Source organism: Pipra filicauda, unplaced genomic scaffold (genome assembly GCF_003945595.2).
Source record: "Pipra filicauda isolate LSUMZ 115617 unplaced genomic scaffold, ASM394559v2 scaffold283_size971201_pilon, whole genome shotgun sequence".
In the NCBI taxonomy this organism is placed as follows: Eukaryota; Metazoa; Chordata; class Aves; order Passeriformes; family Pipridae; genus Pipra; species Pipra filicauda.
The window spans coordinates 590,361-611,702 of NW_024104402.1; the positions used below are offsets into that span (position 1 = coordinate 590,361).

At 33.9% G+C, this 21,342-nt stretch overlaps 1 protein-coding gene across 10 annotated transcripts in view; it reads left to right on the forward strand.

Annotated features, from left to right (window-relative positions):
* EML5 (EMAP like 5) overlaps positions 1–21,342 on the forward strand; it is a 109,920-nt gene that overhangs the window by 33,437 nt on the left and 55,141 nt on the right. For all 10 annotated transcript variants that reach the window (XR_005564084.1, XR_005564086.1, XR_005564085.1 and 7 more), the window contains exons 6-14: positions 2,813–2,948; positions 4,753–4,954; positions 6,025–6,162; positions 6,916–7,172; positions 9,609–9,821; positions 11,426–11,593; positions 13,407–13,513; positions 13,921–14,039; positions 20,124–20,310. Coding sequence is in view for 6 of the 10 variants with exons in the window: in XM_027738607.2 (XP_027594408.1) it covers positions 2,813–2,948; positions 4,753–4,954; positions 6,025–6,162; positions 6,916–7,172; positions 9,609–9,821; positions 11,426–11,593; positions 13,407–13,513; positions 13,921–14,039; positions 20,124–20,310 (1,527 nt within the window). In the remaining 4 variants the exon portion in view is untranslated. The remainder of the gene's footprint in view (positions 1–2,812; positions 2,949–4,752; positions 4,955–6,024; positions 6,163–6,915; positions 7,173–9,608; positions 9,822–11,425; positions 11,594–13,406; positions 13,514–13,920; positions 14,040–20,123; positions 20,311–21,342) is intronic.

Consider the following 21,342-nt stretch of genomic DNA (forward strand, 5'->3'; position numbering starts at 1 on the left):
TTCAGATGGAAGACTTTGATCTACACCTTTTATTTTGACTCAGAAGCACAGTTGGTCTTCGTGGCTCGTGTTCAATTGGATTTAAAGAAGTCAGCGCAATTGTTTGCCTCTCATTACTGCTAGAAGGCTTTTGACCATCAAGAATCACATTATGTTAATAAAAATTTCAGGCTAAAGGATTAAGAGAAGCATGAAGACTCCAAGGTTGATTTGCATTAATAATCTTGACAGTTTCTGAAAGCAAGGATTTAGGGGAGGAATTGGCAGGCCAAGCTACCCCAGTAAAGAATCTGTCTTTTCCCCATGAAGTGTGAGCCTAACAATTATATGAAGAATAGCAAAGCTCAGCTTTTTCCATTAAATACTTACAGTCCCCATTAATAAGGGACCTTTTTTATAGTTTTCATCTAGTTCTCTTATTCCAGTGGCACAGAGACTGAAATGAGAGCGTCCTATTGCATTTCAAGAGATTGAGCAAGCACAACATCTGCCAAATCTCCTTGACAACCAGTATGTCCTTTTCAAGATAAGGATATTCTGTGAAATGGAAAACAGATTAATGCTGGATCCACTTGATCTTATCTTCAGAACACTCAGCCAGCTTCCCACATCACCAAATGTCTGATTATTTTTTTAATACTGACTAATTAAATAATGGATTTTGGAAAGAGTTAATTAGAGAAAAGAAAATAATTCTATTATCAAGGTTGCATTCCAAAAAGAACCTTTAAAAGATTTAAACTTGGGCAGAATTCAGTATATGGTACAAAATGAGCCAAAATTTCTCTAGCCTTTTATTTGTTCCATGACACTAAAATCATAAAGGTTGGAAAAGACCTCCCAAGATCATCAAGTCCAACTGTTAACCCAGCACCACTGTGTTCACCCTATCCACAAGTGCCACATCCACATGTTTTTTGAACACTTCCAGGGATGGTCACTCCAGCACTTTCCTGGGCAGCCTGTTCCAATGCCTGGCAACCTTTTCAGTGCAGAAATTTTTACTAGTATCCAGTTGAAACCTCCCCTGGTGCAACTGGAGGCCATTTCTTCTCATTCTGTCATCCCCCACTTTGCTACAATCTCCTTTCAGGTTGTAGAGAGTGATAAGGTCTCCCATGAGCCTTATTTTCTCCAGGCTAAACACCCCCATTTCTCTCAGCTTCTCCTCATAAGACTTGTTCTCACAATATTAAAGGTTGATGGAGTAAAACAGATAGACATATATGGAGAGAAACAAATACAGTTTGTGTTGTATTTTTGAAAATCTCTAGGCTCCTAAAGAAACAGAAAGAGGATTTTCGGGACGTTGGAGATAATGGGAGTTAACCTTCTAATCTGCTTATGACTTAAAAATTCCACTACATTTCTGTTTAGACACATACTGCTCCTGAAAATGTCACCTGTCATAAAAGTCTCTTTCCTGAGGATGGACATGACATGTTAAAAAAATTGAGTTCTGTCACCACAGTCTTTCAGTTTTGATTGTCATTTGACCTTCTAGTAATGATAGGCTTTTTTTTTTGTGAAGACCAAGAGATTTCTTTTTCCTGAACTTGAAAAATTATATCCTTGTTACCTGATGTTAGAGAAGCAAACATAGTCCATATTTTCTTACGACTAGTCCATTATGATGTTTTTCTTAGTTGTAATTTAAGAAGAAAAAACATGCTGATAGGAGAGAATAGTAACGAGTACCTTGGAATTCTCATAAGTCACAACACTCCCTGATTTGTTCTTTGAGTGTACAGCTTTGTTTTCCCCCAAAAGCCAATCTCTCCTTTGCAAATTGCTTTCATCTTTAGGGTTAATGTGTATCATTACTGTAAAATCCAGACCCCTAACCAAACAATTGGAAATTTACATTTACTTCTTTACTAAACTGAAATTTCAGAACAATATTATAGAAGATATATGTATATTATTGGCTGTTCTACCTTCTTTTGGACAGGACTTAGAGACAGATTTTCTCTTTCATTGTTTCTAATGCTCTCTTGTTTATTTTTGTCATAGCTGAATATTAAATACTTTCAATAAATATGGAGCAATTTTTTTAACTTCTCATAGGCTCATCAGTTAAAGTTGCCCTTTCAGTAACTTTACTTACTGAAGTGTGAGCTACTTCTGAATTTGAGATTAGTAATTAAAAAAACCCCAACAGTGAGTGTGTAAGGTATGTATCATGTTAAATCACATATAGTGTCTATGTGACTACAATATCTTTATTTTAATATTACATATATCATCTTTGCCTCTTTATTATCCTAAAGAAAACATGGATCAATGAGTTGAAGAAAACAGGCTAGGTTTTGTTACCTATTGTTCACCTTTAAAATAACAGCTTATTATGCCTTTTCCAATGGTGTAGAGTAATCGCTGTTTTTCTTATGTTTTGTTTCTAAACTTAAGTTTAAAATCAGTCTTTGTTGGCTTAATATATAAAAAAATCCCAGATGTTTTTTGTCTTGTTTTATAGAAGCTGAGTAATAGCAATAAAGGCCCTAAACCAAGCCTAGCAGAGATCACAGGATATCTTCATGCTGACATTTGTTAGAGTTGGACCAGGTCCTAAGGCAAGAGGATATGAAACTGAGCTCTTTCTAGGAATAAAAAGCAGCATCGCTATGATGATGATTATTAGCATGAAAGCATTCTTGCAATAATTGTCTTACTGTTTGTCACTGAATATGAATTCTGCTTGTTGTGAGTTTGTTTCCGTTTCTGACTCTCTCATATTTAAAGCTTTTATTAGTTGCATACTGGTTTCTCTAATCTATGTATATTGTTAAAAATAACTTTCTTCTCTCTTTAGGCAGGAATTTTCAGCATGAATGCATGTGAAGAGGGTTTTGCCACTGGTGGCAGGGATGGCTGTGTTCGCTTGTGGGACTTAAATTTTAAACCAATTACTGTGATTGATCTCAGGGAAACAGACCAGGGATATAAAGGTAAACAGAAGTTTATCATTTTCAATATACCAATAAGGTAGGAAATTTGTCAGTGTTTTGAACAAGAAGACTTGAAAAACCAAAAAGGTTGTTTCATGTATGTTGCTGTAAACTATTTGCTAGAAATGGAATAAATCATACCCACTAATATGAAGGTCACATAGTCCTTCAAAGTCACTGTAAAACATATGATGAAGATTCAACTTTTTATGCACATTGTCTCTAGACCACAGCAGCTTTTAACAAGGAACAGTAATGCTTAAAGAGAACTTGGAAGAGACAGTAGGATCTACAATGTAAACCAACAGAGTCCAAAACTTGTGTTTGCTAGTTATTCAAATTTTTATTAAAACTATTTGGAAGTTATTTACAGTTTTGTGGTACTTAGAACACTGCTTACATAGAACACTGCTTACATATGCCTACAACTTCAGTTACAGTTTGTCATGCTAAATTTTTACATAGAGTGTTCTAGATATTGTTGCTGTAATGATTTAGGAAAAGAATGCAAACATATACTGAAGCACTAATGTCATTTATAATATTGCTTTTGTTGGAATTTGGTTATCTTTGCCCCCAGTCACTTTGTTATTTTCTAATATCTTGCCAAGAATTTGAAAATGTGGTAGAATGTCTGATGGCAATCAGATACTCAGGGTCAATACATAATATGTTAAGTCTTTGTATGCTGTAATTGACTTTGTATTCCCACCAAGATTGTGAAATACTGCAACAAGATTCAATACATTCCATTTTAAATACGCCCTGTAGTAGAGAGGCTCTGTTTTAAATTTGAATTTACTCAGCTGCTGTTTCTCAGCTCTGTCGCATGTAAATGAAAGCTGTGTTTTGTTCCCCATTTCTTTCTTTCAAACTTGATATCCGCTCTAGATTGTCTTGTTTACTTTTGATGTAACAGGATCTTGCCATGAACTCTTTTTCCTTGTCAAATGCCCATGACAGAGCTAATAGATTTTTTTGAACACTTATCTTTAATAAAATCTATTTCTTGAATTTTTCCCCTTTGCTTTTTTTTCCTTCTTGTATACTTTTGAGGATTACCATAATGACCTGTCCTTTTACTTGTTTTCTTAATTGCATTTTTTGCTGCTTCTATACCTTACCACTTGGTAATTTTTCTTGTGAACATAAACTCAAGATCTGTATCCTTGTGAATGGCTTGCAGCAATTAGCTGACTCTACACATATTCTCCAGGTAGTCACATTGTATTTCAAAATGTCTCCCTCCACCACAGGAAGTTCCAAATTACTGAAACAAGTATCTTAATCATCCTGTATCAAAGATGTTGGTTGTTTCTTTATTTTTTAATCACTGTAGAGAGAATAGCCATATAATGTCTAAATTATAGGACTGAATGACTTTCTTACATATAATGCTTGTTCCACTGATGCTTTTGTCACTTAAATAATGTAGGTTCATCTAGCTAGTACTAAGGGCCATGGTTTGATCAGAAACTGTAATTTATAGTCTCTGCTAACTTTGTTGAAACTTAGAGACATTAAAGGCATAATTTCAGCTGCAAATGTCAGTACTATATTTTTCCTTTATTGAAATAAGGCTCACATTTTATTTTAGAAATTTCTTAATACTACACTTGAAAAGTTTATGTTCCAAGTGCAATTATGTGTTATATGGAATATATAAAAGGAGTAAATGGAGGAGTAAGAGAAGGTGCGTGGATACTTCTTGACATTTTCTTGCTTTTATGTTTTGGTATGTGCTACTTTACCTTTGTTTCATGAATTCTGAGGATGTGTCTCTCAATAACAATCTCTTCTGCAGGTCTGTCTGTAAGAAGTGTTTGCTGGAGAGGAGACCATATACTCGTCGGGACACAAGATAGTGAAATTTTTGAAATTGTGGTGCATGAGCGTAATAAGCCTTTCCTGATAATGCAGGGGCACTGTGAAGGAGAGCTGTGGGCTTTGGCTGTCCATCCTACAAAACCCCTGGCAATGACTGGAAGCGATGATCGATCAGTCAGGTTAACTCTTGTTTATTTGTTTAACTGCATGCAGTTTTATACGAACAAATAATTTTGTAGATAACCTAATTGAAATGTGTGCATTTTAAAGGTATTAAAATGTGGCATTGAAGTGCTCCTACAGTTTAGGGATGCATGAAATTAGTGCTCGCCAGTAATAAAATATAGTGGAGGTATATATTTCCCCCAAAAAACCATGTACAAAATTTGAAAAAATTTCATTTAGACTAATATTGAGCACTCAGAGAGACAAGTATCCTGTAAATGTTCCCTTTCCAGGAGCTATGTTAAGCATTCATAGGTTACAATGAAAAAACTGTAATAAAAACTTGTATTTTACTCTTACCATATTCACTTCTCCACATGCTGCAAATTAACTTTTAGTTTGGGAATTTCATCAAACTTAATGCATGCATTGTAAACACAATATAAATGCTCAGAAAACCCACTAAATTAATCCCTTTTACAAGTTCATATTTTTTTTGTCAAAAACACCTTTACTTTCTTAAAAATATCTTAAGTGTAACATGGTAAAGCAAATCAGTAGTTCAGTTATTAATATTGAAATAATACTCTAAAATTCCAGTTATATCTTGTAAATGATAGATGTTGTAATGTATCTTGTAGTAAAAACTTACATATTATAATATTATTAGTTATAAGGATTTATTAGTAATGACTTGTTAGTAGAGAAAGTTATTTATACTGATCAAAGTCTTTATAATTGTTATTTAATGTTCTTGGCTAAAATGATTAGCAAAACAGTAGAATTTTCACAGGAGTGGTCTGAAAGTATATATTGTCATGTTATCATTTTTTATGTTCAAAAAATCAAACAAAATTAATCTATCCCTGCATTTTCTCATTAGATATTTTCTCACCTTTTAAAATATAAAACTATTCCTTGCTCTGTACAAAATTCACACTTTTGTCCAAGATTTTTCTGGTGGAAAATTATTTTAAAATAGGACACTGCCATGTCCGACATTCTTCAGAAATTGCGGACTTCATCTTACCTATAACAAAGCTGCAAACCCCTTTTTACATTTGAAATAATTACTTTATTTTAGAATTTGGAGTTTAATAGACCATGCTCTGATTGCCCGGTGCAACATGGAGGAACCCATTCGCTGTGCCGCAGTCAGTACTGACGGAATCCATCTCGCTCTTGGTATGAAGGATGGCTCTTTCACTGTGCTGCGAGTCAGGTATGTTACAAATTAAAAGCAGATACATTATTAACTCCTTCAAGCAGATTATCTAATTGTTTTTATAGATTGTATGTATACTGACACTCTAGTGACCATACGTGTGGTCACTTAAATTTTTGTTTTAAATTACATCCGAGCATTAAATTTTAATGCTCGGATTTTTTAAATGTGCTACATATGTTCATGTTGTTCTATAAAAACCCATTTGAAAAAGTATATTGATCTATTTACAGAGAGTGGCAGTGTTCTAGGAAATGTTTTACTTTAGGTTTTAGCTTTATTAATTATTCTTGAATTACTAAGAAATTTTCATTCATAAATTGTTTCCCTATGTTGGAATTTCGCTGTCAGCACATCATGCATATAAAACCAGTGCTGACTTGTTGCTGAAATCCCACAGTTTTAAAAGGAAAATGAGATCTCTGTCTCATGTCAGTGAAGTTTTCTTCCCTGGGTGAATAAAAATCTGGTAACCTCCCTGATGAGGTTTTCTTGTGGACCCAGTTTGAACAGTTCCTTTTGTTTGCTCTCCCTCAGCCCAGTGCAGCACCTTCTTGTGTCACTGTTCCCTTCTCTTTTTTTTGGCCATGAAACCCTAACCAACTCTTAAAAACAGCAGTTTTGTGTTTACACATGGGATAGTTAAGTTCACTTCATACTTTCACAATCTTGTCCATTTTTTAAGACTGGGAACTTGACACTGTGATAAGGCTCTTCTATGCTTATGACATGCTTTCTTTCATACTACAGAGATATGACTGAGGTTGTTCATATCAAAGACAGGAAAGAAGCTATTCATGAACTCAAATATTCTCCAGATGGGAATTTCCTAGCTGTTGGTTCCAATGACAGCTCTGTGGATATATATGGTGTTGTTCAACGATACAAGAAAGTTGGGGAATGTATTGGATCTTTAAGTTTCATTACGCATATGGATTGGTCTTCAGACAGTAAATACTTACAGACCAACGATGGCAATGGAAAGAGACTTTTTTACAGAATGCCAAGTAAGATTCTGAGTTGTCTTTATGATATTTGTTACTTACTATAGAAATAATGTATAGTAGTTTTGTAAAAAAAACCAAATGTAAATCCTAGTTCAAAGCATGTGGTTATAGTGAAAATTTTTTGTAAGTTTGTATAAATATTTGCTATATTTGAATAAGTACAGCATTTTTATGGCAAAGTTACTTAAGTATTTTTATCCTTATATGTTTACTGTCCTTTATAATGCATCTTTTCATGCCAGATATGTTGGCTTATAATTTGTTTTATTTCTTAAAAGTAAATTTTTGCTCTTACTTTTTTAGAAGGAGAAAAACGCAACATTGAAATTCAATTTTGCAATAGCTTAATAGCTTTGTACTTGTGGAGCTTGGTTATTAAAGGAATTACCACTTAATTGCGCTGTAGGTTTTTTTTAAATATGTGAAAATATGTTGCAGCTCAGGAGAGTGATTTTCCTGAACTATGTTTGCAGCAGAACTGAGGAATTTAACTTAAAAGAGCTTTTACACTGAGAAACTTTTTGATAGCCCCATTATTGTGAGTGTTTTCAAGATAACACTCTTGAAATCTTGACTGAACAATCCTTTATTGTTGAAATAATTTCCATCAAGACAGTTCCCTCTGTAGAGGACATATGCCCATATTACAATATCTCAAAGCTTCAAATTTAAGTAATCCTGATTAGAATATGCCAAGGGCAGTATTTATCACAAGGCTTGACTTCTTTCTTCTGTCTATTATATACACTCTTTACATAATGATATTTTCCCTACTCATCATATTTTTAGTAATTATGTATTATCATCACCACTTTTTACATTTTCCCTTCATTGTTGTGCAATATTTATGCTTTACACTGTACATTAGTCACAGATCCATGCAGCTTTTTGTGACTCTCTTTGCTGAAGCATCTAATTAATTTTGATTCTGTGTAATGAATGTGACAGAAGATACATAAGAAAAGATAGTAAGAACTTAGACAGTAACAAATATACACACAGAAGGAGCAATTTGAAGTTATGTAGGCAGCTTTCAGCCTGGAATTTTTTGTATGTTAGAATGTGGAATTTTAAAACTTTGTTTATGAAAAAAGTTGAGCAAAGTCAGTGGAGATAGAGGAATGTCCTAATATTTCAAAATAGTATTCAAATTGTGTAACACTTGAAATTCCACTATAAGTGAGTAAAGGAACTTAGTTTCCTGGTACAAGATCTGTAGGACTTAGTTATCGATATAACCAGTTTTAGTAGTCATTATTTATATGGATTAGTAATTGAAAGAGATTACAAGGTAAACCTTGTCAAAGGTTGCAGTTATTTTATCAGAGCTGAAGGATCTTCAAACAGGGAACTTGAGTTCCTTTCCAGCTTTTGGAGGGGTATATAGTAGTTAAAATTTTTCTTGAGTGTGGGAGGTTTGTTGTTGGTTTTTGGTTCGGTTTTTGGTTTTTTGATTGTTTGATTTGATTTTTTTTGTTTTGTTGGTTATGTTTTTTTTTTTAAGTCTTCATTTCTGATTTGTTCGCCATTTTGCTTTCTTTTCTCTAGGGCTGTTCTTTATTTACTCTGTTGAGTCCAGTACACTTGAATTCTCCCTTGCTAGGTCAATCCTTCTGTTGAAAACTTACCTTCTTACAGTGCTTGCGGCAGCTCTCCCCTGCATCTTATCCCATTCCATTTGCTTCCACTAGGCAGAATCCTAACTACAGTAAGAAAACAGGAAAAAACACAACCTAGTTGTCTTCAATTTTGTTACCACTGAAGACTGAGAAGTGAATTTTGTTGTCCCGCTCAGGTTTCGCAGTTGTGTGTTCAGTCCAGCTCACAGCTTTCGCGTTTGCTTGCGTCGTTCCTGTGTTGCTCCTGCACTCTGCTTCTGGCCCTTCCAGAAGACACACTATTTATTAAATGTGCCTTTGGTCTGACTCCGTTCTTCAACTTTTATGTGAAACTTCGTGGGATTGGATCACTGTCATTATGAATAGAGCTGGTGGTGAAATTGATGTAACAAGGATCCAAGCATAAAATTGGTGTTTTCAGGAATTTACAATGGCCAAATCTAAATGAGTTCTTCATTTTTTTCTCAAAATAATCCAGGTTTCTAGAATCATTCAGCAACAGAATTTTTCTGAACTTTATCTTAAAATGACTACATGTATTTTCTGGAAAACATTTAAAAAATAACACAGCCTCAAGAGATACCAAGAAATTATAAAAGCTGTAAAGTACCAAAACCATGATCTTCTGTTAGGTAGTCTTGAGAAGCCTTACTATTGATACTTTTGGTCAAAATAGGGAATATTAGATCAGGACAGTGTCAGAAGTCCATTTTTATTTTGTCTCACTTGGATTTGATTTCTAAAAGATTTTTAAAATGTTACATTCTTTAAAATTGCACAAGTGAACATTTAAAAGTGACTCTATTTTTGTTCTTAGGTGGAAAAGAAGTAACGAACAAGGAGGAATTAAAAGGCATTCAGTGGGCATCATGGACCTGTGTTTCTGGCCTAGAAGTTAATGGAATCTGGCCCAAATATTCAGATATAAATGATATAAATTCCGTGGATGCAAATTTTATTGGGCAAGTTATGGTTACAGCTGATGATTATGGAATAGTAAAGCTCTTTCGATACCCATGTCTAAGAAAAGGTAGTATCTTTAAGTTCAATTATAAAAGTATTTTTGAATTTTTGTTATTCAAGAAAAATTAATTAGAAGACTGGGGTTTTGAAAATTGTATAAATGGCTAATATTTATTCATGGAAGTTTAGTTAGAGCTCAGAGGTAGAGAACAATAATTAGCTGATGTATTGAGAACTGTAATGTTAACAGTATTTTGTTTGCATTTTGAATGAGCTTTACTTTTATTTTGTGAAATAGTTTTCTTTTTTTTTGGTTAGAATTCTGTGAGGTGACTCAGTATCTACCCTTTTATGAGATATATATTTTTATGTATTTCACCTTGTCATCAAGTAGTTTTCTTCCTTTCTGTGAGTGTGTGATAGAGATTTGGGCTAGGAACTAGAAAAACATAACTTTGTAAATTATTAGAGGTAATAAATAAGTGACCAGTGTATTGGTCCTGTAATCAGGGTATGCTACTGTATGTTATTTGAAATTTTAAAACTTTTCCAGTAGTTTTCTCTAATTTTTTCTAACAAGAAAGGACAAATCTTGTTAAATTGTTTAAACTGAGGCCTAAGGTGAGAGATGTAATTTTCAAGTTTACTCTTCAGGACTGAGTGAACAGAGGAGATATGCATATCTTTTTAGACAAGAAAGGCTTCATTGTTTCAGAACTGTGTGAAAAACTCCATTTTAGACACCATTCATTGGATTACCTCATGTACCAATAAAAGCCTTTTAACTTTAAACATAATCTGGAAATGAAATGGTTTTGAATATCACCTTTTACAAAAAGAGTGGAAAAAAATATGGGGGAATATCAGTCCTTAAAAACAAACAAACAAACCAACAAGCAACACCCAAACCATTTCTTTAAGTACATATTGCTTGAAGACATATCCTAAGACCCATCTGTGCAGTTGTAGCCAGCATTAAATGTGAATGGTGTCTAGAATGGAGCTCTTCAAACAGCTCTGAAACAATGAAGCCTTTCTTGTCTAAAAAGATATCTGTATAATGGAGTGCTGTTAGGAACTTCATTTTAGTAACTGACCCAATGATTGTGTTGTAATTATGTAGTAGTTGGTGAAAACGTTAACTTGATGTAGCTATACTACTACTACCAGTTCTGCTGCTAAACGTGGGAGCATAGGAATTGCTACAAGTGCTTAGCACTCAGATTGCACAGTGAGAACCAGTGCTACAACCACATACATGAGGGTGTTTTCACAGACCTAAAAATACATCATTTAAGTAACTGTATATTTTCAATGTAGAAATAATAATTGTCAAATTCTTGGTTTGTAAAAAATAAAATAAAATTAATACGATAAAATTAAAAAAATATTTAGATCTCGTACAGGATGATCATATCTCTTTTCTTCTTGAATTTGACTTGCTTAAGATATTTTATTTTGAAACCCAAATTTAAAAATTTATCTTAAAGACAGATTAAAATTTTTGAATTCTGCAAAAAGTTGCTGCTATTAATTAAAGTATTACTACTAATTAGAATATATTTATTAAGCTATTACTTGTTATAAGGGTTCATTAATGTGATTTCCTGAGGTGCTTCTGAAACATTTATTCCACAAATACTGAAAGAGATTTTTTTATTCTTGTTCTAGGAGCGAAGTTTAAAAAATATCTCGGTCATTCTGCTCATGTGACAAATGTCAGATGGTCCCATGATCACCAGTGGGTTGTTTCCATTGGGGGAGCTGATCACTCTGTCTTTCAGTGGAAGTTTGTACCTGACCGGAAGTTGAAGGATTCTCTTCATATAGCACCCCAAGGTAAGCAACTCCTTGAAAAAACCACCAACAAAAGGGTGGAAGGAGGGGAGGTTAAAAGAGAAGTAAAATTCTTTGGTGCACTATCAAAATAAATATTCAGAATTGTCAGTCTGCACAAAGTTGTTGTTCTTTAAACTTTGCCGCTGCCTGAAATACCTGATAGAGTTGCCTAATGCTTGCCAATACCCTATATGTTCAGGTTAGCAAGAATGTGAAAAATCCCTTCACTGCTGTATTTCCTGTGCAAAGGAAAATTTTAAAAGTTCAGATCATAGATACAAATTTTTGAATTCTATACATAGCATACTTTACTAAATTGACAACAATTGGATGCCCAGATATCACTGGAAAAATAGACTTTTATACTCATTTGATTAAAATTTTGAAGTGTTTAGATGATGATTTAAGCATTATAGCTGATTATTTAATTTTAGTATTTTTTTAAAGCAGCATATAGATATTTAATATTTGGGAAAAAATGAAGATCATGTTTCCACCAGTGACTAATACAATAATTATTCTCATGACTGAGTTTCCTAAAATCAAACAATTAATTGACTGCCTCCCCTGAAATTTCCTAAAGGAATTTAGAGAGAAGGGAAATAAGTATATAGAGTTACAATGAAATAGACTGTTTCACCATTTAGTTGCTAAGATCAGATGAATATATATCAGTGTGGACTCAGCAAATAGGTAAATGAATACCAATTCTGTGTTGAACTTGTCAGTGACAAATGCAGAAGGAAACAATAGTTCTCTTAATCTCCTAGACAAAGCCTTCAAAAAGCCATTAATTGCTTTTATTCTTCATGGTATGAACTCTTTTTCAACTAATTATTTCCTGTGACCTAAATTTCTCTATTAGCTGCTGCTTCTCAAGATAAAATTTCTATTTTAGTGGATTCCCTGTTCCTGGATATATAGCCTTACTTTTGCCTATCTGACAGGATGTGCAACATACATCTGCTTTGTCACATGATTGATAATTGTCCTGTTAGTGGCTTTCCTAACTCTGTAATCTTCTACCTTTTTTGGTAGCAATATTGGCTTTCTCTAAATCACTGGTAAAAATAATAAGTATTACAACTCCAAAGATAGCTCTTTATTGCATTATTCTATAAACAGTCCTTACTGAGTGGTGATTCTCTTGGCAATTACATTTCGAGACCTGTAAAATCCATTTGTGTTCTAGACTGTCTTTATGTCTGGTTTCTTAATCAAAAATTTTGCAACTTTCAATCAAAGGTTGAAGAAAGTTCAAAATAGATTATCATTTGTTGGGCAGGACATTCTTCTCAGTTTCTGGAATGGAACTCTGCTACAAGATGTAGTCTGGCTTTCCCTACATGTAAAATTTTAAATTGCTATCCTTTTTCTCAGCAGTCACCAAAAATTTTACCACTTTCTTCCCCTATGTAATTTTCTTCCCCACTTATCTATCCAAAGAATTTCTACTCACCTCAGTTGCTCACTTAACCATAAGTGTCTCTTTGGAGCCCCTCTCTTGATAGTTTTCTGCAAGTCTTAGGTTCTGCTTTGTACTCATTACTTCATTCTCTTCTGCTTTCCTTTTTTCCTAACATTAATGTTGATGAAATAATTTTAATGAAAACTAACTTGCTCCTATACCCCCAAAAATTATCATATTTAGGAGTTGGCTCATTTCTAATGTAGCAGCAGAGTTGGTCCTGTCAGTCTGCCAATTATTAGCAGTTATTGTTATAATTAATATATGCATTGATTATCAAAGCAGAAGCATTAAGGTTTGTACTTTAGGTTGCTTAATTTTCTGTTTCTGTTTTCTTGGTGACAGAGAGTCTGGTTGACTCCAATAGTGATGAATCAGATTCAGATCAGTCTGATGTTCCAGAGCTGGACTCTGAAATTGAACAAGAGACCCAGATCACCTATCGTCGACAGGTAAAGGTGTTGGTTTCAGTGGCAGTTGGAATACTTCCCAGGGTTTAAGTTGGTCTTTTATGAAGACTGTTGAAGTCTGAAAACTGGGAAGACTGAGAGCTGCATGGGAACTGACCAAAAGCTCTAGAATTGTTATTACCAGATGCATTCAAAATATTAATTAATGAATAATTAATATTAAGATTATAATTAAGATTAATATTAACAGAGAGAAAATTATTATATGTATTCCTAGCATGCTCTACTGGAGTTTTGGTTGCAATTTAAAAACAAGTTACACTGTACAATCGGTGGCTACAGGTATTGGAGGGGTTTTTCCAGTGATGTCAGGATAACATTTTTGTGGGTGATAGCTGTGCCTGAATTCTCAGAAACATGCTGATTTTTAAGTATGTTCATTCTTAAAGGTTTACAAAGAAGATCTACCTCAACTTAAAGAGCAATGCAAAGAAAAAAGAAAAAGTGCAGCTTCTAAGAGACGTGAGAGAGCTCCAGGGAACAGTATAAGACTACATTTTGTTCATGGGTATGCAAACGAGGATTCTTTAAAATATACAAGCAGACTGTTTGTGTTTTGTAGATTAGTATTTGTAATTTAATAATAAGATGAAAGACTTTCAGGTCAGTTGCTTTGTGATTTACTATTTTTGTTTATTTCTGTAAAAATAAATTCACACTAAATAAATAGAAAGCTTTGATGCCAACTTACTAATTCTGCACATAAATTCTGAAGAGAATTTGCACTGAAACTTTAGCTGATACTTACTCTTTGAATACAGGTGACTAAATAAAGTATTCAGTAGTTTCACCCATACTTTTCAGTATCTGCAAAGTAGTAGTTCTCTTTGTTGTATTATTTTGGTAGCTACAGTAGAAACTTGGTGTAGTTGAAGATGACTGGGTGCCGTATTAAGTGGTGTTTCTAGCAGTATTTTATTAAAAAAGATATATAAACTGTACCTAGTCTGAAACAACTTACATAGTCCTCTGTTAGTTTAGGAACTAAATTTAGTTTTAATAGGTCCTGTAAGTTTGTTAAAATTCAGTTTCAGTCTTTTTGGTGCTAATTTGAGTAGCAGAACGACTTTCAGATGCATCCTTGAAATCTTATGATTTTGTCTTTAGGATTGGTAGTCTCCCATAACTCCATAAGTGAAGAATGTTTATCAGAACAAAGATGTGCTGTTTTAAAGCAAACTGGCATTAGATGTTACTGCATTAGAATAATGATCAGAAATCTAAATTCGCTTGATACAAAACAAAACTAAAACCTTTATTCAATTAAGACATTGCAAATCAGGTAATACTGAGTTTTCCTTTCAAAAGATACCTCTTTGCAGGAATACAGCTTCTTTTCAGACGTAACTAAATGCATAGATAAGTTACTGATACTGTCTGTCTTTATAATGGCACTTAAAGAATTGTCAAAGGGCTCCACATGGAATGATTATTAAATTAATAGGTAATCATTCAACTCAGCAACTTGGTCTGTAGAAGACATGTAATCTGACTAATAGCTTTGGAAATAATGACAGCTGGAAAGCTTGGTGCAGAGTTGGCTTGTGGGTTTTTTTTGGTTGTTTTTTTTTTTTTTTTGTTTTTTTTTTTTTTTTAATTTCTGTTTTTGATGCTCCAGAATTCTCAGTTGAAGATTTTTATATCCATATAGAAAATGCATTAACATGGGTAACTGCTGTATATAGTCTTTAAAATTTGGTCTAAGAATAAAACCAAATGATCCTGAAGAAGATGTAGCACAAGCAAGGGTCCTGGATCTTTGGTATTATTGTTATTTCCTTCACAACAGAAGTGAAGCTTGACCAGAATATCCAGGAATGACCAGAAGTAGAATGTCCTGTTGAGTTCTGTCTGGTTACCCAATGGGCATCAAGAAAACTAATGAAGAATCCATGCTGAACAACAGATTTTTCTCAATGTCCAGGCTGTTAACTTTAAAGTGACCCACATCCAAGTGAGTAATAGGCATATTCTCTGATTCAGGAAGTCTGCTTTTCTTCATCTTTCTATAGCTGCAATGGAAATGACTTGGATGTTCCTTGAAAGTGTAAGATTAGTGGTGCTTTTTTGAATTAGGGTAATAGGAAGCTCTTTTTCCTTTCTTTGTTTTTGAGCTTGTTGGTTTTGTGTTTTGAATTTGACAACTGCCTTGAAAGATGAAATTTTAAAAATCTCTTATATCCTGTAAGAAATCTTTTAAACCTCTGGTTACTTTCTGCTTTAGAAGGGCATAAAAACAATAATACTGATCATATGCACCAGCCACTGATTACTATGGATGAGTGCATCTTTCTGTAGACGAGAGAGATCTGAGGCAGTCATGATCTTTAAGTGCTTTTTTCTGTAAGAGATATGATGCAGTCATGATCAGAAACATATTATTAAATTGGTGTACTAGTTTGGCCTCTTTTTGACTATTCCTGTATTTTAATTTTGCCATGTCTTTGGCAGTGATGGTGGTTCAGAAACATGAAAAGGATACATATTTTAAAATACTCAGAGGAACCTTTTTCTCAGGCTCAATGCTTATTATGCTTTCTTTTTGCTGTCAGGAAATAAGGATGCAAATGTAATACTTATGCCCTGTATTCTTTCAAAGCTATGCTGTTGATTTCACAAGAATGATTTTTTTCTTTAAAATTTTTTTTAAAATATTCATAGAATCATAGAATTATTTTTCAATATTCAAAGATCTAGTTTGAGTTTCAACATATTCATTGAACTACCCTTATCTTACGATGGTAATGGTTTCAAGATGACATGGAAATGCTTTTAAATGAGTCTTGCATGGATTCCTGCAAGTACCTACAAGTAGTATCTGAAGGGAATAGGCTATGAGTGGGTTTTGTTGCAAAAACACCATTGCCATGCAGAATAAGTTTATTTAAAAATAAAAATCACCACCTTTGTACTAAAGACTCTATTCTCAACCATGTTCATTTTGACATTTGGTTCTTCTAGAGATTTTTAGTGGAGGGTTGGACTACATTTGGAAATGTCCCATACATACTTTGAAGAGTAACATAAAACTTTTGAAAACTCTTACAGCATCAGACAAACTATGAACTTTGACTCTTTTCCCAGAGAGGACGTTACTTGTGAAGTTGCCCCTTAGCTGGCTTTAACTGTGGGTAGGACCCAGCTTTAGGTTACAGAATTCACAGTTGTGTGCCTAAAAGTAGAGGGTTTTATGTGTATATCTAAATTTCCATCACCATCACTGGAGATGCAGTCAGTAGTCAGTGGAGCACAGGGAGTGATTTGTAAATTACTTCAGTGGTTTGTTTTCCGCGTGTGAATACATTGATTCTTTTCATGCTTTTTCTGAGATTAGCTAATAACCTTGGTTTTAAATTGGTTTAATAATATGGAGATGTAAGTATTTTGGAACTATGTAAAAGATTCTTAGGGAATGATCTTCTACATTGAAATATGCTTCTTTTCATCTCTGCTCGACCTTAGCCCAATCACTTTCCTTCATAAAAAGTACCTGTGTAGTCAGGGAGTCAGTAAACTGTTGTGTGGGAAAGACCAAATATGTTTATTTGGGTTACAAAGGGTCTTTGTTGGCACTGCTTGATATCTGGCAAAATATGTTGTATTTTAATTGTAAACAACTGATTGTACATATTTTTAATAACTAGATCAAATTAGCTAAAATCAAAACTTCTGATCACAAAAAGGTATAGATATGACGAATAAGAACTATTTTCCTGCATCCTATATACATTTTGGATATTTTGAGTAGTCCTGTGACACATGGCATTAATGTACTCAGTTTCACTAGGTTTAATTTAGGGTATATAGGCAATTGTTATGATGAACTAGGAAAATTCTGAATTTCGGGGTTACACATAGGAGGATCTGAAACCCTTTTACTGTCTCAATGCTTTTTACTTTTATGGGTGACTGGTAAGCTTGTAAGAAATTGCTCAATGTCCAGGATTTCGAAAGCAATATTTCTTTCAGCATACTTATTTTCGTAGCTGTTTTTTAAAAACTATTCTCCTTTAGGGTGCATATTTGCCTTTTTTCTTTTTTATTACTCTGTACTTGCAAAGGAAATCCAGTATGTTTAGCAGAGCACAGTGCAGAGTGAAGCACAGGAAAATTATGTCTAAGCAACAATAGGTTCAGATATCTTCTTTGGCACTGTGCCTGCCTTTATAATCCCTACCCCTCACTGAATGTTGTCATGTCTTTAAAATGGTGATGTTACATACTGTGATAGGTTATTTTTCTTTCTTCATAGTTACTCTAGGTCATTGTATATTCTGTCCCTTTAAAAACTAGTGGCTGGACATCAAAGAAAGGTGCAGGCAGGCAGCACTTTGGGTCGGGCAGAAATCAGCTTCAAAACATCTGCACATGTTGCTGCTGGGGGATGTTGTTAGTGAAAGATGTGGGTGGAAGGAGACCACAGCATGACTGAAGAGTACACACCTGTATTGTGAGTCTAACTTATTGGTCACTTTGAGAAGAGCAGGGAGGAAACATATAGCTGAGCCTCAGATAAAATGGAGAGATTTTTCTAGAGACCTTGAAGGGACCGTAACTCAGGAGACTCTGAAAAATTGCTGGACTAGGACAAAACCTGAAGTTAAGAACCTGCACATGAATACTAATCTAAACAATGAGTTGGAGAGAGACTTATTTAAAAACTTTTATTTCTGTTCTATCACAGTTTTTACTGGTTTAAGATGTTCACTTTTCTTGTTTGCGATCCAATGAGACCCAGCTTTGGACTTCACAGTGTGGCAGACAATACAAAGCTGGGAGGAGAGGCTGGTAGGCCCAGTGTCTGTGCTGTCATCTGAAGGGACCTGGGCAGGCTAGAGAATGGGGATGGGAGGAATTTCATGATCTTCAGAAAGCTCATGAGATGCAACATTGTGCTTCTGGGGAGGAAGGACCTGTACCCTCTGCTGGCCTCTTTAAAAACTTTGTGAGGTGATTTTAGCAATTTTTGTCTAATCACGTATGGTGACATTGTGTGTAATGTAGGTGAGCCAACAGAAATCCAGTGTATTCAAATCTGCTCCAGATATGTGCTATGTTGTTTTCCAGTAATGCATAGATCTAGCACTTGTCAACATGTATCCATGTTTTTTGAAATAGTGTTCATTAAACGAAAGTTGCTCAGCTGCCTTAAAGATTCATTACTTCACTGGTGCATATGACTGCACTGTGTACATAAGGAAAAATGTATATAATTTCATGAACTATCTACCTGTACTGCATAATTTCTGCATAATTTAAAACTTTTAAGTGTCTCATATGTAGTAATTGTCTTAATGCTATACCATTCATTTTGTGTATGATACTGGTATGTGTACAGATGCATCTCTGTCTTATGTGATAATTTAAAGACATGCACTGTTGCAAAAGGGGCCTGCTTTTGTTGAGAAGTGTAACATGGACATTAGAGAACTCTGTTAATTTACAGTTGCTGAGGATGACTGTGTAGCCATTTTGTTTGCCAAGAATGACTTGCTGATCATCTTCAGAGCTTTTTTTTCAACTGGTTCAGTTAGAAGTTGGATGCAAAAATACTTAGGTAGAGCTTTTGATCCCTAAATGAAGATAATTCATGGCCATTTTAAACAATTCGAGTGTCATTCCCTTCCTGTAAATTTAATCATATAGTTAGAAATGTAGCCAGATTTTGCCTGCATCTTTGTAAAATAATTAAAAAGTTGATTGAGTGAAGGTCTGTAAGAAAAGAAGAAGGAACAGAAAGAGGTTAACTGAGGAATTACTAGCATAGAAACAGGATGTGTCAGGAGTATATGAAGTATTGTTTATATCAGCAGAAAGGAAGGAATAAATTTAAATTATGCATTTTTAAATATTATCTCCATTGACTGACAAAGATATTGTTAAAAACTTGCTTGTTTTTTTAGTTTTCTTAACCTCTTAAATTACTTAAAGCAAGATCCTAGCCTTTTTGAAAAATGTAACTTTTGTTTTTTATGGGATCTTGAATCTTAATCACACCTAGGAAGAAACACATGTACTGAGATATACTACATACAGACCTCGGTTGGGAATTGGTCTATTCATGCCAGTTGCTGTATTGCAGTTGCCAGTTGCAGGAAGAAGGCAGGTTTTCCTTCAAAGAAAGAAATTGTTCTAGAAGAAAATTTGTGCATTTGTTTTCTGTTATCAAGTTTCCAGAAACTCTCAGTTGTCCACATTCTTGTGGAATCTTTTTCTGCCTGAGTTTTGAGCAGTAAGAGATAACCAAAACTAATACTTTGGACATTTTCTATTTCATTTAATTATATGTTGCATGCCCAACTTCTCCATGTGGTCTAAAAAAAATACTAGCTATTACTTTCACTTCTAAACTAGCTGTGGAGAGTAACTATTAAATGCCACTTTTAAACTAATGCTAGTAGTACTGTTGTCTGAATAGGAAATTAAATTGTTAAATTGGTATTCCTTTTGGAAAATATGTTATAATCTTACCAAAACAGTAATTGGTAAGTAATCTGAGTTTTACATGTGCAAAATTCATCTTGAATAATTTTATCTCAGGTTCGTTATATATGTTGATGACCTTGGTGAACAAACTTTTTTCTCTAATTAGTTACAGAGGTTACGACTGTCGAAGCAATTTATTTTACACTCAGACGGGTGAAATCGTATACCATGTGGCAGCGGTGGGAGTGGTGTACAACCGACAGCAGAACACACAGCGCTTCTATCTGGGGCACGATGATGACATTCTTTGCCTTGCTATTCATCCCTTAAAGGACTATGTGGCAACGGGCCAGGTAGGATGCATATTTATCTTCCATAACAATGTGAAGTTTTTACTATTGAGTTTAGAAAGGCCTGTCTTGGAAGAAGAATGTCCAGTCTATACTTACTCAGGGGAAGGACTGCTTTTCTGTTGCAGATGGAATCGTGGTAAAAAACTGACACAATAAGTGTTTTTTACAGTTCCTTCTAATCTCATAAGAGTTTTACTTCATCGTTTTTTAAACTTCTTTTAAATTCAGAATAGATTAATATTTTTTTATTCAGCATTATGTTGCCATTTCATGATAAGGTGGAGGAAATGTGCAATTAAGAAATATTTTTTTAGTATCTTGTTTTTTATTATTACATTCATGTATTATTACCAAATAGGAAGTTAGCAGTTGTTACTACAGTCTGGCATTTCATTTTCATGTTATATGTTTTGTTATCACCTATAGACAAACTATTTATTGTTTGTGCATACAACACAGGTATGTATGTTGCTAAAATTCACTTTATAATACTAATAATAGTTCATTTTATAATACTAATTGTAGTTCATTTTATCTTTTACCTGACAGTAATTTTAGGTAAATTCTTTTCACTCATGTTTTCTGACAAGTCTTCCCATAAATATTTATACACTGGGAATTTGAAGGTTTGATCTGATGTTACAGGGGGGGTTATTTATGGTTATGATTTTTATCATTGTTGTTGTTATTATTATAAAGTAAATTGGGAAATATGAACTGAGGTTTTTAGGAGAAATAAACTTTTGCTTATAATGCCCTTGATTTCTGTAAAAATGTTTGAGATTAACATAACTCTATAGGTCAGTTAAGAAATTAAAGCCTTAAATATAAGAATTGATTTTACCTAATTTTGGAGTAGTAAAGGCTATGAATAAAAATGTCCCTGGATTTACAATATTTTAAAATACTTTATACTATGAACAGAACGATACGCTCCATTATATACTGTTTTACATAGAGATATTATATACTGTGGTGTACTATGTTACCTGAAGATATTAGCTAATGCAGTAATCAAATTTCCCATGCCAC